We start from the raw sequence: 16,661 nt of genomic DNA, 5'->3' as shown, positions 1-16,661 counted from the left end.
AGCAGCCTAAGGAGAGAGACTTAGTGGTTTGGTGATAGGCAGGGAGCCCCAAAGACCCCAGCCATCAGTGATGGAGATGCCATGACCTGGGGAGGCCAGCAGTTGGGGTGGGGGCCACAGTGGGTGGTGAACGTTGGAGGGACAGGGAGTTGGGCACACCAGCCAGCTCCCCCGCCCCTGCTGAGGACGCTGTTACATTTTTAATTTCCCAGCAATGCTGAGAAATGGAGCATGAGGGGAAGGAGAGGGGACCCAGCAAAATGGCCCAGGCAGAGAGAAAGTGTGTGAGATGTGGAGAGACGGGGGGCACCCAGAGGCAGGGAGGTCCCCATTCAGAGACATAGACCCACAGAGCCCCTGGAGAGAAATAGACTTGTTTCTTTCTTATTTCTATATTTCTTATAGAAGCCTTAAGAGATTAGTGGCCCCAGGAGCTGACACAGGGGGCCTGATTCTGGAGACTGGGAGGCCAGGACACAGAAAGACTGAAACCTCAAATGTCAGAGATGCCGAGGAAGGAGAAATGAGAATGGCTACAGGTGCGGGCTCTCTTGGGCTAGTGCAAATGTCCTGAGGTTGATGGGGCGATGGATGTGTAAGTCCAGGAATATACTGATCTGACCCATTGACTGGTACACTCTAAGTGGTGAATGGGATGGGAGTTCTATCTCAGTAAGTTGTGAGACAGAGCGAATCTGAGAGACACAGAGTAGAGACCAGGGACTCCTGGGAGACACAGGGAGTGACAGAGACTCTGAGAGACAAGGGCGGAGACCAGACACCCTAGGAGTTGGAGTCGCAGAGGGGCAGACTGGGGTCCTAAGAACCAGATGCAGTGAGACACGGAGATCAAAGGGATGGAGCCTGTCAGATAAAAGCCTTTGAGTGTTAACCCAGGACTGGGCAGAGCCGTGTGCAAGCTGTTCTGAGGGGCTCAGCCAGTTAGAGCCATCTCAGAGATTCCCAGAAATATCACACCTCACAAGGGAGCCCCTGTGGAAAGGCAGGGAAATCTCAGCCCAGAAAGCGGGGGACGGATCCCCCTCTCTGAGTGGTGACCACCATCAGAGAGCAGACGGGGGAGGCAGGGAGGCGGACCGCAGAGAGCCAGGCACAGGTAGACAGTCCCATCCTGGAGGCGGCTGCTGCTCAGCCCCCGACTGGCTCCCAGGTGTCTGCCGTGGGGGTGGGCACTGGGATTCATGCAGTTAATTAATTAATGAGGTAGTTGAGGCCAGGGCTTGAACCACCTTCAAGGGCCCCACCCTGCAGTGGAGAGGAGGTCACGGTGGTTAATAGGTCTGGAGGGGTGAGCTAAGCCCTGAGGAGCCAGCCAGCCAGGAACCCAGGAGTCCGGGCTCCCAGCCTCCTCCTCCAGGGTTTTGTAAGTCGCCGTGCACCCTCCTCTCTGCCTTGATCTATCTTTCCCCAGATCTTGGGGTGTCAGGCTCTGTCCTTGTCCCCCAAAGTTTCCCCCGCGGGCTCACACAAGGCCCTGGGCAGTTCCCTCAGAAAGCCTGCAGGCCTGGGCCACAGAGAGGGCACATGTGTCTGGAGACCCACCTGACACATCACGAAGCCGTCACCAGTCTGGCTTTTGCCAAGGGATGCTGAGGAAGACTAGTGTTCCCTTGGCCACACACTCCTCCACTGTGGTGCCGGCCAAGCCCCGGCCAAGGTCAGGGCATAGGCACTTGCCCAGCAGCTTGCTGGACACTCAGGTCGTAACTCCAAGCCAGCCTTCCTCCTGGTTTCATCTCCCCTGCCTCTACCTGAAATGCAAAACATCTGGACATCAGCCCACACCCTTGCCCTCAGCCCCCACAGCCTGTCAGCCAGCATGTCCCAACCATCCCACCTTCTGAACATGCTTCCTATCTGCTTCCTTCTCCATGCATGCCCACAGTCCCCAGTCCCGGGTCCCTGCCCCACTCCATTCTGAGGGCTCTTTCTAAATCGCACATCTAACCCTGTTCCTGCCTGCTGCATATAGCTCTCCATGGCTCCCCAGTGCCCTCATAAAAAAGCGCAAACTAACTCCACCTCAGCCTGTGTGGTCTAGTGCACTGTTGGTTCCCTATCTTCATCTCATTCCTTCATCCCACACGTTTACAGATCAGTGTGCCAGGCACTGTCCTAGGCTCTGGGAGGGAACAAGGCGAAGATCCCTGCCCTTCCGCCATGAATGTCTAGTGGGGAAGATAAATCAGGTGCTAGGAGGAAGATAAAGCTGGGTCAAAGGAGTTCTTGTTAATATCGTTCAGATGGTCAGGGAACACCATGCTGATCAAAGACCTGGAGGAAGTGAGGGAAGGGGTCATGAGGACAAGTGGAGAAGAGCATTCCAGGCAGAGGGAATGGCAAGTGCAAAGGCCCTGAGGTGGGACTTCCTGGCATGTTTGAGGAGCAGTGAGGAGCTGGTGTGGATGCAGCAGGCAGGAAGGGAGAGTGTGGGAGATAAGGTCAGGGATGGCTCCAAAGCTTCCATCCTGAACCTTTTACTGAGGTAGAAATGCCTGAAAAGGGACATTAGCCCCACAGGGCCTGAGCTGTCCTATTCATTCACTCAAAATTAGAAACTTAGAAAGGGGACTTTATAGTCTTGAGGTTTTAGGACCTCATTCATTTAGCAAATATTGAGCATCAATGAGGAGCCCGTCTCTGCTGCTGATGCAAAGCAGACAGCTGGGTCCAAAATACGACGAAGGGTCCCTGCCCTTGTGGTGCTCAAGGGGGTTCTGAAAATCTAATGTGTAAGACGGGAGGAAGTGCTGTGCAGAGGAAAAGAGGTGCAGGGTGAGGGGGTATGGACCAGCTCACCAGGGAGAGTTCAGTGTGCGGCCCTCAGGGCAGAGTACTGGGGGTGAGAGAAGTACCCATGGGGTCTGCCCCACAAGAAGCCACAGTGGGGTTTTTAAGCCTCTGAAGGAGGTGCTGAGATGCCACCCCAGATGGAGGGCAGCCTCCCTCAGGAGACCCACGCATCTTGCAATCACAAGGGCTTCCTTCGGACAGGAAATCTGAATTCCCCAAGGACTCAAGGGCCCAGAGAAGGGGTGGGGGTCCGTGGGCCTGAGCTCTGCTTCCCTGGGAAAGGAATGGATCTCCTCCAGGAAGCCCTCCTGGCCTCCCTCAGGTGAGGCAGGTCTCTGCTCCAGGTTCTGCCCCCACCCCACCCCTTTCAGTTTTCCTGGCATCCTTGGGATGACTATTTGTGCAATATTTGTCTCCCCCACCAGCATGTTAAGTCCTAGAGGGCAAGCCTTTGATTTAGCCTGCCACTTCTGTAGCACCCACACCCAGCACAGAGCCTGATTCATTCAGCAGTATTTACTGAGCACCTCCTATGTGCTGGGCCCTGGTGTAGACTCTGGGGATACAGCAGAGACAAGACAGACAAAGCCTCCAGGACCTGTCTGTTGCCTAGACGTGCCTGGAGTGGGAAAGACGGGCTGGCGAGCAGGTGCTCTCAGGTTCCTCCCCAACCCCCAGCGCCAAGTCCCTTCAAGGTCTAAATCCACCTCAAAGAGTCCATCTCCTCTCCTACACCCTGTCTCAGTCTTAACCTCTGCATCTTTTTATTGTTCCCTCTGGTCTTTTTCTTCTCTGATGGTCTATTTCTGCCCAGTCCCCCTTCCCATCAGACCTCCGTGGTTTCAGCCAAATCACTGTCTCCTTGAGGAGCCCTGAGGGGCCCCCACTTGCTCTCTCCTCGGCGCCACCCTACCTGGCTCTCCCTGGAGCTCTCAGGGGCCTGGATGGTCTCTCCTGACTGAGCGGCCTTCCCTCCTCACCCAGCTAGAGAGGGGCAGAGCCCTGGGGACCCTCATCCCACGCACAGTGCCTTGGGAGGCCAGGTGGGTGAAGGGCCCCGGCCCCTGAGGGACAGGGGCAGCCTTCCCTCAGCCTCACCCAACTGTTGCCCCCCCAGAAGCAGAAGCCTCAGATCCTGATTTTTGTCTGGATTTTGACATTTAATCTCCAGACCCTTCTGTAGATTAGTAAATTAGTGACTGCTGGTTCTCATTTGGAACAGTGCTCTGTGGGCTAAAGTAAATTTGAGGGAGAAGTGGGGTTTGCCCGCAGCGGGCTGCTGACCACTTCTGCTTGACTCACCCGTGCCAGGCCACGCAAAGAGTTTATGGGAGAAAATCATTTAAAGGAGTTTGTCACCAGGGACCCCAGGGCAGTTTGAACGTCCCCATTTTATAGATGGAGGAGTTTAGGCTCAGAAACAAGGTCACCCACCTGCAAAGGGACAGAGCCAGCAGGAAGCCCATCGCTATCTGCTCGGGGGTCCCGCACTTGACACTTCACAGTGCGGCCCCTCCAGAAGGAAGAAGTCCCATTTCCCAGTGTGGTCCACGTGGGGATTGAGTTGCGGACACGTGTGGGGATTCCAGGAGATGGTACATGTGTCACATAATGACCTTCACTGATGACTGCTCTCCAAAAGTCCCTGGGTTCCTGCGTGAGGCCAGCTCCCCACCCCCAAGCTTGATCCAAAGAGTTGAGCGGGACTTGCCCGGTGTTCATGGCCTTGCCTCAAGGCTAAGTGTGAAGGGCCACTTGTAATTATTCTTACCTGACTGTGTATTTAATGAGCACTGATCTCCTACTTCCTGTGCCCTGTACTAAGTGCCCTACAAACACGCTTTAATCCTTGCAACATCCCTGTGATTATTCTCATTTACCACCTGAGTAAACAGGACAGAGAGGTTAAATGACTTGCCCAAAACCACACAGCCAGCATTCGCACCCAGGCAGTCTGTGCCCTAGAAGAGCATGCTGTGTGGCCTTGCACAGCAGACACAGCCTTCTTTATTTCAGTTTTTATTAAAAGAAACTGAAGATAAGCTGAGAAATGAAAATGTCCACCAGCACAAACTGTCAGATGCAAAGGTCCATAATAGCTTTATTCATAATCGCCAAATAACGGGAACAACCCAAATGTCCATCAGCAGGTGAATAGATACAATGTGCTCGGTGCATGCAAGGGACTGTTACTCAGCCATGACAAGGAATGCGGCGTAGTGCAGCGCTGATCTGGGCCACTTCGTGGAGGAACCTTAAAAACATGGTGGTCAGGGACAAGCCAGTCACGGAAGGCCACATACTGCATGATTCCATTTGTATGAAATGTCCAGAAGCAGCAAAGTCTGGCGACAAAGGAGATGAGTGGTTGCCAGCGCCTGGGGGAGGGGGATTGGGTTCAGGGTTTCTTTTGACACTTACAAACGTTTGATCTGACCTGAGTATGGTGGTAGATGCACAAATCTGGTAAATATACGAAAAGCCATTGAATTGTACACTTTGGACGGGTGAATGAGAATTGTATCTCAAAGCTGTTAAAAGAAAGTCGAAGAGGGCTTTCTTTTAGAAGAAAGGTTTTATAGAATGGGGAAGGGGGAAGAACATCACTGTGTGGAAAAAAATGCACACTTTCCTCACACTTTAAATTTTTAAAAATTTATTTGGCAATAGACTTTTTCATTTGTTACTACTGCTTTCTTTTCAGAGGATTCTTTTTTCCTCCGGACATTTTATAATGAAAGTTTCAAACATACAGGGATAATCTGGAAGGATAGCCCAGGACCCTTCCTCACCGTCCCCGCTAGACTGGAGAGTGGGGTGCATTTTGTCACATTGGCCTCATCCCTTTCTCTCTACCTTCTTCTTTTTTTCTTTTTGGGCAACTATTTGAGAGTATCATTTCAACCCTGTATCTTCTAAGAAAAAGGAATGCTGCCTAACCACAATTTAATCATCACACCTGAGAATAAGTAACAGTGGCCAACAGGCACATGAAAAGGTGCTCCACATGGCTAATCATCAGGGAAATGCAAGTTAAAACCACAATGAGCTATCACCTCACACCAGTTAGGATGGCCAATATTGAAAAGACAAGGAACAACAAATGCTGGCAAGGATGCGGAGAAAAGGGAACCCTCCTACACTGCTGGTGGGAATGTAAACTAGTTCAACCATTGTGGAAGCAATATGGAGGTTCCTCAAAAAACTAAAAATAGCAATACCACTTGACCTGGGAATTCCAATCCTAGGAATTTACCCTAAGAAAACAAGTTCTCAGATTTTAAAAGACATATGCACCCCTATGTTTATTGCAGCACTGTTTACAATAGCCAAGATATGGATGCAACCTAAGTGTCCATCAGTAGATGAATGGATAAAGAAGATGTGATACATATATACAATGGAATACTATTCAGCCATAAGAAGAAAATAAATCCTACCATTTGCAACAACATGGATGGAGCTTGAGGGTATTATGCTCAATGAAATAAGCCAGGCGGAGAAAGACAAGTACCAAATGATTTCCCTCATTTGTGGAGTAAAACAATGAAGCAAAACTGAAGGAACAAAACAGCAGCAGACTCACAGACTCCAAGAAGGGACTAGCGGTTACCAAAGGGGAGGGAAGGGCGGATGGGGAGGGAGGGAGAAGGGGACTGAGGGGTATTTTGATTAGTACACATGGTGTGGGGGGGTCATGGGGAAGACTGTGAAGCACAGAGAAGACAAGTAGTGACTCTGTGGCATCTTACTACACTGATGAACAGTGACTTCAATGGGTTATGGGGGGACTTGATAATATGGGTGAATGTAGTAACTACAGTGTTTTTCATGTGAAACTTTCATAAGAGTATATATCAATGATACCTTAATAAAAATTAAAATAATAAAAATAAAAAATAAAAGAGTAAGTAACAGTAGTCCTGTAATAATATTTAACCTCGTGCAAACTCAGATGTCCCTAGGTTTCCTCAAAATGTCTTTTCTACTTGGCCTTTTTGGAATCAGGACCTCTCCTGCATCGCACCGGGGCCTGCATTTCCCCTTCGGTTCTCTGCCTGGTCTGGGGGTGTCCGGGTCGTTTCCCCACTTACCTCCCCCTTTCCTTTCTCCCCAGGAGCCCAGGATGTGCAAGTGCACATGCCCCCAGAGGTGCTGGGACACTTGGGGGGCACTGTGGAGCTGCCGTGCCACCTGCAGCTGCCATCACCTGAAGTCCAAGTCTCGCAGGTGACGTGGCTGCGCCTGGACACGGCCGGGAGCAGCCAGAGTGTGGCTGTCTTCCATCCTGCATATGGTTCCAGCTTCCCCAGCCTACAGCCTGGCAAGGAGCGGCTGTCCTTTGTTACTGCTGGGCAGAGCACTGGGGCTGGGCAAGGCACGAATATGGGGCGCTGGGACGCCACGCTGGCCCTCCAGGGGGTGATGGTGGAGGACGAGGGCAACTACACCTGCGAGTTTGCCACCTTTCCCAAGGGCACCGGCCGAGGGGTGACGCAACTCAGAGTCATAGGTGAGCAGGGTGGGGTGCGGGGCGGCGAGGTTGGGGGGCTCAGTTGGGAGAGTGCCCTTGCCAATCTGTTTCTCTCTCTGCTTCAGCTGTAATATGGACTTCCTCCATGGCCTTCAGTCAATTGGCAAATATTCATTAAGCACCTACTGTGTGCCACACTCTGTTCTGCAAGTTGGGGATACAGCGGGCAGCAAGGCATTCAGCAAATAAATACTGAGCACCTGTTATGTGCCGGGCACTGTTCTGGGCCTGAGGGATAAAGCAGTGAGTACGGCAGAACTTCCTGCCCTCCTGGGACTTACACTCCAATAAGGGGATGCCAGAGAGCAAATAACATAAATAAGGAAAATGCGAATCAGGTGATTATAGGTGGAGCCAAGTTGGAGGAAGACAGGTTACAATTGTGGCTAGGGAGGTCTGGTGAAATGTGAGCAAAAACTAGAAGGAGATGAGGGTGCCCTTCAGGTCTACCTAAGGGAAGAGAGTTCCAGGCAGAGGGAATGGCATGTGCAAAGGCCCTGAGGTAGGGTGCCCCTGGAATATTTGAGGAAGTGCAGGGAAGTCTGTGGCTGAAGACACATGAATGGGCAAAGCAGGACGGGACGAGATCAAGGGGTAATAGGGTCCACGGGTCACAGATGGCCACATGGACCGTGTGAGGACTTTGGCTCTTACCCTGACAGAAAAAGAGCTGCGGGAAGTTCTGAGCAGGAGATGGGTGTGGTCTGGCTTGGGTTCCCACAGCTCCTTCTGTGAAAGGAGCTGCATATGGGGGGCGAGGGTGGAAGCTGGGAGGCCACAGAGGAGGTGATGGCAACCAGACCAAGGTGAGAGCAGTGGGGGTGGCAAGAAGAGGTCAGATTGGGAACTGTTTTAGAGGTAACACCAGAACATAATCAAATAAGCAAACAAACAGCACCAGGATGTTGTAGTAGTTACTCAAAGGAAGGTACCCAGTGGCCTCATTCAGATACAATGGTCAGGAAAAGCTTCTTAGTCAAGTCCTGAGGTGTAAGAAGGAGCCACCCACGGCCACATGTCCATGAGCAGAGGGGACAGCATGTGCAAAAGCCAGGAGGTGAGAAGGACCTTGGCATGTCTCAGTAACAGAAGGGAGGCTGGTGGCAAGGGCTTGGCGACTCTCACCGAGGCAGGACACTCGCAGGGCCGGTTTGCATGGGCTTCCTAGGCAGAAACAGAGCAGCCGGTTGTCATCTCAAGGGTCGTTGTGTGGATCCACTGAAGGGTTCAAACCCCAGGAGCACACTGATCCGACTGTCAGAATTATATTAAAGGATGACCGGCTGCTGGGAGGCCCCTTCGAGGGGTACACAAAGGTGGGCACGAGCGGGGTGACCAGGTGAGAGACAGGGCAAAACAAAGACACTTTTGGGAGCTGACAAGTGCTTGTCTGTGAATTGAGGGGGGATCAGGAAAGACTCCCGGCCTTTTAACTCCAGCAGAAGAGTGACCAGCACAGCCATTTAGCAAAACGGAGAAGCTTGAAGTTGGAGGGAAGGCTTTTTTTTTCCCTGAAGGATGCTACTTATTGTAAATCTTGGCATGCCCCCGGGATCCCACCTTGCCTGGCAACTTCCCAGAAGCCACATCACTCTGGATACTTCATCCTCCCCCTCTCAGCCCCAGAGAGTTTGAGAAGTCTGTGTTGCACCATCCCAGGGTGAAGGCTTCCCTTTTCCAGGAGCCTGACTCCACAGCTGTTTTGCATAACTCGAAGCCCAGCTTTCGCCCACCCCCCGCAAAGGTCTCTCTGCCTGTACAATCATTTGTTCTGTTCAAGAGCTCCATAGAGAACGATAAGGACACATCAGGCATTTACCGGGGCAGAAGCACAGAACAGGACAGCCAGGCCTCTGCTTTGGTGGGGAGCGGGTGATGCAAGTGCCACTAATGGGGAGTCAGACACCAGCGAGGTTCCCCCAAGGAAGTGAGGCTGGAATCTGGAGAAGGGAGCCACAGCATTTCCAGCCCAAGGTGGCCAAGACCCTGCAGCGGGCAGATGGGAGGGTGACCAGGGAGGATATGGGAGTCCCATTGGAGGCTCTGTGGCAGTCCAAGGAGAAGGGGGAAGGAGAGGAGGGCTATGCCACGTTAAGAAGCTCAGGAGGTACGCATATGGAGAGTTCCAGAATGAATGCAACCCGTAACTGTGCTTTGGTGTCATTATTCCTCAGAGAGGTTTTTTTCTCCCCTCCTAATATCTTTCCGTGTTTTCCAGGAGGATGGGTGTTGGGCAAAATATCACCAACTTTGGGGATCTCCATGTTTTATCCCACTTCTGGCACCACAGTTTAATGGTGATTATAAGAAAAGAAGTAGGAGGCCTTTGCACCTGGACCTTTCAACCACATTATTCTGCTTTGGCTTGTCTAAATCTCTGCCTTTTCCAGGCGTTTGGACACTATCTGCTTTTCTAGCAGAGCAGAACACACAATATAATATGATGGCTAACACTTAAGTAGCACAGTAGATGCCAGGTGCTATCTGGAGTGCTTTACATATCAGTTTATTTAATACATGCAACAGTCCTTTGGGGTGAGTACTTTTATTATCCCCACTTTTCAAAAGAGGAAACTGAGGCATAGGATTGGGAAATGACTTGCCCACAACCATGCAGCTGTTAAGTAGCAGAGCTGGGATTTGAACCCAGACGGTTGGGACTTAACTGCTCAACTCCACTGCTGAGGTGTTTGTTGAGTGACTGTAGGTGGAGAGTAACACCCCTGCTCTGTTCCTCTCCCCAGCCCAGCCCCAGAACCACGCTGAAACACAGGAGGTCACACTCAGCCTGGAACCTGTGCCCGTGGCCCGCTGTGTCTCTACAGGGGGCAGGCCAGCTGCCCGAATCTCCTGGCTGTCACCCCTGGACGGGGAGGCCAAAGAGAGCCAGATGTCAGGGCCCTTGCCTGGCACAGTCACCGTCACCAGCCGCTTCACCTTGGTGCCCTTGGGCCGAGCAGATGGTGTCAAGGTCACCTGCAAAGTGGAGCACGAGAGCTTTGAGGAGCCGGCCCTGCTGCCTCTGTCCCTCTCAGTGCGCTGTGAGTGCATCAAAATGGGGCTGCACCCCAACACTGCTGGCTTCTCTTTACTTATTTATTTATTTATTATTGAAGTATAGTTTGACATACAATATTATATTGGCTTTAAGTATATAACAGTGATTCAACAGTTACCTACATTATTAGATGCTCTAGTGTAGTTACTGTCTATCGTCATAGAAAGATGTTACAGAATTATTGCCTATATTCTTTATGCTGTACTTTCATCCCCACGACTAGTTTATATGATGATTGAGATTTTGATGCCTCTTAATCCCCTTCACCCGTTTCACCCACCCATCCCAACTTCTCCCCCACACACTGGCTTCTCTAGGGCCCTGTCTACACTATCCCTGAGTGTTGTCTACATTGGCTCTCTGAGCCAGATTCTGCACTCCCTTCCTGACTATTGCCTACACTGGCTCCTCACGGCAATACGTACACTGCCCCTTCACTGTCTACACTGACTTTGCTAGGCTGTCTCCCTGCTGCCTAAGCAATGATAAGCCAGAATAGGCTAGCAAGGGGACATTTTATACATTCCTTCCCCAGTCCATAGCCAGTGACATCATCTTGATAGCTTGAAATTAACCGTGGGGAGGTATTTACACTAAGGAAATTGGCAAACATTGCAAATCAGAGCTATTCTTTCTTTTTTCTTCTATTCAGAGAGCCTGTTTCCCAGCACACAGCTACCCCCAGCAGTATCTCTTCCGGTTCCATGGACCCCAGTTGACACTGTTCCCCTATTGTCTATATCAACCACTCTGCATCCACCCTGCCTGACTCAAGATTGTCTACACGTACCCCCATTCACGCTATCCAAATTGGCTTCCTTGGACACTGTCTACATTGACTCCCCTGGGCTCTGGATCCCAGCTCCTGCCCTCTGTAAGATTCACATTGGCCCTTTTGGGCCTGTCAGTACTGACCCCTTCCTACCTGCTCCGTTAGCTCTTCCAAAGCTGCCTATACTGACCCCACCTATTACTACCCTTAGGGGCTCCCCTGGCGCTCTTCCCAGGGACTTGCCAAAGGGTGGCCTCCCCAGCTCTCCAGTCACTGTCCACACAGACTGCAGACCGCAACTCTGCATTTTCTCCACTAGCTGTCCAGCAAGTTGGTTAAACCAATTCCCTTAACTGCTCCAGGCAGTGAAGAAATTACACACATTATCTCTCTGGTTCCCTCAGGCACTGCCTGAACTGAAGGGCAACCTCCTCAAAAGAATCTACAGTGGCGTCCCTGGACGGTATCTGCTGGCCCTGCAGATGCGGCCTGGACACATTTGCCCCTGACAGTTGCCACCTCCTGCCAACGCACCCCATTTCCTTAGGATTCCATCCACCTGCTTATCTCTCACCCCCTCTGGGATTCTCCCCCTCTGAGTCAGTCTCCCATTTCCTCCAGACCCTCCTGAGGTCTCCATCTCCGGCTATGATGACAACTGGTACCTCGGCCGTAATGAGGCCAGCCTGAACTGTGATGCCCGCAGCAATCCAGAGCCCATAGGCTACGACTGGAGCACGTGAGTCCTGGGGGCACCTGGGCTCCTGGGTCTGAGGGAGGGGCTGGGGGCCTGGACCCCTGGGGCTTGGGGAGGAGGGGCTGGGGGCCATGAGAGAGAAGCACCAGGAGCCAGAACCAATGAGCCTTCCAGAAGGAGGCATCTGGCAGTCTGTGGTCTCAAACAGTAGTTTTGGGCCCCTGGAGCTTGGCTCCTGTGTCGCAAGGGACCAGGCCTGTGCTGCCCTGTGGACCCTGCTGTCCCCCTCACGTGACCCGCACACCCTCCAGGACTTCAGACACCTTTCCAGCCTCAGCAATAGCCCAGGGCCCCCAGCTGATCATCCACTCGGTGGACAGGCTGATCAATACGACCTTCATCTGCACCGTCACCAACGCCATGGGGACGGGCCGTGCCGAGCAGGTGGTCCTAGTTCGAGGTGAGTGGGTGTTGAGGATGGTATGAAGACAGGGTCTGCTCTGCACGTGTTCCTCCCTTCTGGGTGCTGGGACTGCATTGGGGAGGCTGTGTCGCGGGCCTGGGGAGGGACCCAGACCCGCCTCGCTGGTGGGTGGGGAGGGTGGCGTGACTTTCCTCTTTTGCCTGCAGGTAGGCCCTGCACTGGGGAGGTAGGACAGGCATGGGCAGAGGAGTTAGGAGGTGGGGCTTCCTAGCAGAGCCCTGGAAAGGGTCTTCGGGAAGAGACCCAGGGACTTTGCCCGGGGCCCCAGCCAGTGGGTCCCACGCACAGAATCACACCACGAACAGCAGAAGAGAGCAGCTAGACAGAAACCAACAGAAACACACTCAGAAACACAGGTTTCCTATAGTGAGTGCTGGTCAAGCAACATCTGGAAACCAGTTTCAGTGTGTGTCAGAATATTTGTGTTTCTGGCGGTGGTAATTTGGAAATGGCAGCCAATGTGTCTGTGGGTTGAAAGTTCTCTGGGTCTCCCTGATGTGAACTCAGACTGAGATGGGCCCCGAGACACATGCCAGAGAGGAAGAGAACAAACCGAATGAGGCGCGTGGCCCACAGGCTGATGGAAAGGGCGTCTCCATCACCACTGCAGACCCACGCACCTAGAGGGAGGTAGGGGCCATCACAGGGCCACGTGCGCCAAGACACAGACACGTGGCCCCCGGGGGGGACACGTCCCCTTAACACCATGGCCAGCGGGACACACATCTGCAGAGACACACTGTGCTTCAAGATGCACTGGAGTCCAAACAGACACTCACCCAAAACACAACCCACACACTCAAACCCACTGCCCCAGGACACACGCCCTGAGAGAGCAGGGGCACACGCTGAACAAAGCCAGGTGGCGTCGGGCCAGAGCCCATGAAATGCCACGTGTACCTGAAAAGAGCCGTCCTTGGAAACACCTCCCCGGGTGACTGTCCATGCAGCGTGCCTGTGCAAACACGCACCACCAGGAATGGTGGCCTCTGCGGCTGGGAGGAGCAACCCCCTCAGAAAGATGACCAAAGGCAAACTCTCAGAATAAATGTGAAGAGGGCCATGTGCGCACATGCGTGCACACACGCACAGACTCCACAGCTGGAGAGACAGACCCCCCCCCGTACTGAGACACAGGCTTACTCACACGCATGTGCGCTCACGCTCTGGGAGAGACACCCAGGTGAAACCAGACCCCTCTTAGGAATTCAGACAGCTGCCAGGGAGATGGGGCACACCTACTCAGAAATCAGCACACCCAGAGAGACAGTTGGCCCACCCTCAGCACAGCGGACACACTCAGGTGCACAACCACACACACCCTGCGGGAGACACTGTAACACAGGCTGGAAGCAAGCGAAGTCCCTGACAGCAGCAGTTCCGCACATGGGGGCATTGTCACTCACACACACACATGCTGAGAAAGAAACTCAAAGACATTGTCAGAGGTACACACCCAGAACTCTCCAGAAACCTGTTGGAGAGATTCTTTCAACAGATTGTCATCTCGCAAATATTTGCTCAAGTTTGCTCTTTACCAGGCATTCTCCCTGATGTTGGGAATACAATGGTGGACAAGACAAAGTCCCTGCGCTCAAAGGCACGTCAGCCCCACCTGCCTAGCAACACGCCATCTGGAAATACCCCCCCTGAACCTCCACCCCAGATACACACCTGGGAAACTGGTCTCCCCACCTACACTCAGTCAGTAGAATTGGGCGGAGCCAGGCACAATCACACTTAAGGAGCTGTTGGAGGAATACACAACCACAAAAAATACATGGACACCCCCCAGACACACAATCCCCAGGGATGTTTCTGCTTGAAACACCCCCAAAGAGAACACACCAGCTTCAGAGCTGAGCCCTTTGGCAATATCCACCCAGTGAAATGCATACTTAGAGGCCCCTCAGGAACCGGGGGAAGGGGGATACACACAGAATCACACCTCTAGAGAAAGACATCACTATGGAAAGACACCCCTGACTCCCTCAAAGGTAGCCACAGACCCACATGGTGTCAAAATTACCATCCAAAGACAGGTGCCTACAGGTAGACACCAAGAGAAATGGGGACATTGAGCACCCCAGAGATCCAGTCAGAACAGCAGGTGTCTCAAACATAGTCTCACCCAGAGAGAAAACTCACTCAGCTCCTGGGAGAACCACTCCTAGGATGTCAGAGACACAGCACATTTCCACACGCACACAGGGACTCAGACATGCAGTCAGGTTTTGGGTTCACTCCAGCCCACGTGTAGGTACACGGGCCACGCCACAGGCTAGACATTGCCTCAGGGAGATTTCAGAAAACTTTTGACCCACAGACTCATGAACACACTCGCCCACCATCTCCAAAATACCACCGCCAGGAACACCAACATTCCAACATACACTAAAACTGGCTTCCAGACATATTTGATACGCACTCACAGTAAGAAACCTGTTTTCTGTCTCCACCTGGTGTTCAGGTACAGACATATTTCCCCCTAAAAATGTTTCACAAAATAGTACTTACCCTTCAGACTCAAATACACCTTTACTATTGTACAGTTTTTACTGCCGCTTCAAGATATAGCTGGTTTGACAGCCCACTGGGTCGTGACTCTTAAAACACCCAGAAACAGATGCCTTCAGGAGCCTGGGTCCCAGCGCCTCCTGTGAGGTGGGGGGAGGTCAGGTGTAAGTGGAGGCCCTGGTCTGCACGCAGGGGTGGGAGGGGGCTGTATGTGAGGAGGTTCCAGTTGCACCGATGTCTGTCTCTGGTGTGGGGCCCAGATTCTCTCTCCTCTCTCACGCGCCCCCTTAGCACTCCCTGGCGCCCCTCCCCTCCCACCTGCTCAGCCCCCACAGGGAGCACTAGAGGAAGTCAGGAGAATGGGCCTCATGAACCCCATTTTCCATACTGGGGGCGTGTGGCCCAGACAGGAGGCGGACCACGCCACCCTGACCAGTTGTTCTCAGCTACTCCTGAGAAATTACCAGGAATTACCTCGCCCCCTTCTTTCAAGTGCAAAGAGCTTTGGAACCAGGCAGCCCTGAGCTCAAATCCAGCTGTGCCCCTTCCTAGCTGGACCCAGCCCGAGCCATGACGCTGACCTCAGAGCTCTGGTGAGGACCCCGCACCCTAGAACGTCCCGAGAGGGTCACAAACTCAGATGCCTACGAGGTCCTGGCGAGTGACCCGGTGGCCAGGTGTGGAACTCTGTTCCAATCCAAGCGACCAGCCTTCTCTGAGCTACCACCCAAGAGAGATTTAAGAGTTTGATATTGCCAGATCTGGTTTATTTTTTCCCTAAAAGAAACCTGGATTTTTCTGTGCAAGCTCCTGGTTTTTTAAATGTTGGCTAGCAAATTTAATTTTTGAAAACCGCTGTGCAGGTATAAGGAGACACACCTTGGAGTCCTCCCCTCCGTGTATAGAGCCCCCAGCCTGTAGGGGAGAGTGACCGGTTCTCCCTTACCTGCTCCATTTTCTGCCCAGGCCGTCCCCCTAAGTCTCCCCTCACTGTCCCCTGCTGTGTCCTGTGCGCCCCCCTCCCACCCCACCCCCAGGTGTATCCCCTCCACTGCGTGTCGCCCTTTCTTTCTCACCCTTCCTCTACTCAGACACCCCAGGCCTCACCCTGAGATGTGGGTCCAGTGGTGTGGGGGGCTGTGGGGGGGCCACTACTCGTGCTGCTGCTTCTGGCCTGGGGGGGGTCCTTGGCCTTCATCCTGTTGAGGGTGAGGAGGAGGGGGAAGAGACGGCAGTGGAAGAGGATCCTACGATCCGAAAACTCAGTTGTTTGGGCATGGAGGCCCCATCTCCTGAATGCCAGCAGCCCCTGGCTCCCTGCGGCCGGATGGCAAGGTCGAGTTAGATGAGGAGGAAGAGGAGAGGGCGGAGGAAGGCCCCGTCGTCGCCTCTGCCCCTGGCTCTTGAGGACATGGAGTCCCAAGTGGGTGGCTCCCTCATCTCCTGGTGGACGGTCCGTGTGAGTTCGGGACAGGCAGGCAGGGACAGAGCCCACCGTGCCGGCCGAGGGCTCCAGACTGGCTGGACTCGCTTGTCCGGACGGCACTGGGGTTCAGATGCTACCTCAGTTAGCTAGGGTTTGGAGGGAGGTACAATCACACACTGGGCTCCTGCCTCCAGGGCTGCCTGGGGAAAGCCCTGGGGGGTCTCGGCAACAGGGCCCCCGGGGCTCCCCAGAGAGACTTGTTTGGGGCTCTGGCCTGCCCCAGCCCTGACACTCAGGAGTTAATAAACACCTTGGAGGAAAACATCCAGGGTGTCTTGTAATACACATCAGACCCCCTC

The 16,661-nt window shown here is 53.2% G+C and overlaps 1 protein-coding gene across 3 annotated transcripts in view; it reads left to right on the top strand.

The window, feature by feature from the left end:
• The window catches only part of NECTIN2 (nectin cell adhesion molecule 2), a 28,600-nt gene that overhangs the window by 3,684 nt on the left and 8,255 nt on the right, over positions 1–16,661 (top strand). For 2 of the 3 annotated variants that reach the window (XM_057492688.1, XM_036885774.2), the window contains exons 2-5: positions 6,932–7,327; positions 10,093–10,389; positions 11,800–11,917; positions 12,187–12,335. In XM_057492688.1, coding sequence (XP_057348671.1) covers positions 6,955–7,327; positions 10,093–10,389; positions 11,800–11,917; positions 12,187–12,335 — 937 coding nt within the window. In that variant the 5' untranslated portion in view covers positions 6,932–6,954. The remainder of the gene's footprint in view (positions 1–6,931; positions 7,328–10,092; positions 10,390–11,799; positions 11,918–12,186; positions 12,336–16,661) is intronic. The other variant, XM_057492687.1, reaches the window with a different exon arrangement.

The sequence above is a fragment of the Manis pentadactyla genome, chromosome 15 (genome assembly GCF_030020395.1).
Source record: "Manis pentadactyla isolate mManPen7 chromosome 15, mManPen7.hap1, whole genome shotgun sequence".
In the NCBI taxonomy this organism is placed as follows: domain Eukaryota; kingdom Metazoa; phylum Chordata; class Mammalia; order Pholidota; family Manidae; genus Manis; species Manis pentadactyla.
The sequence above is the reverse complement of the archived record's forward strand: the minus strand, read 5'-3'. Positions and strand labels throughout refer to the sequence as shown.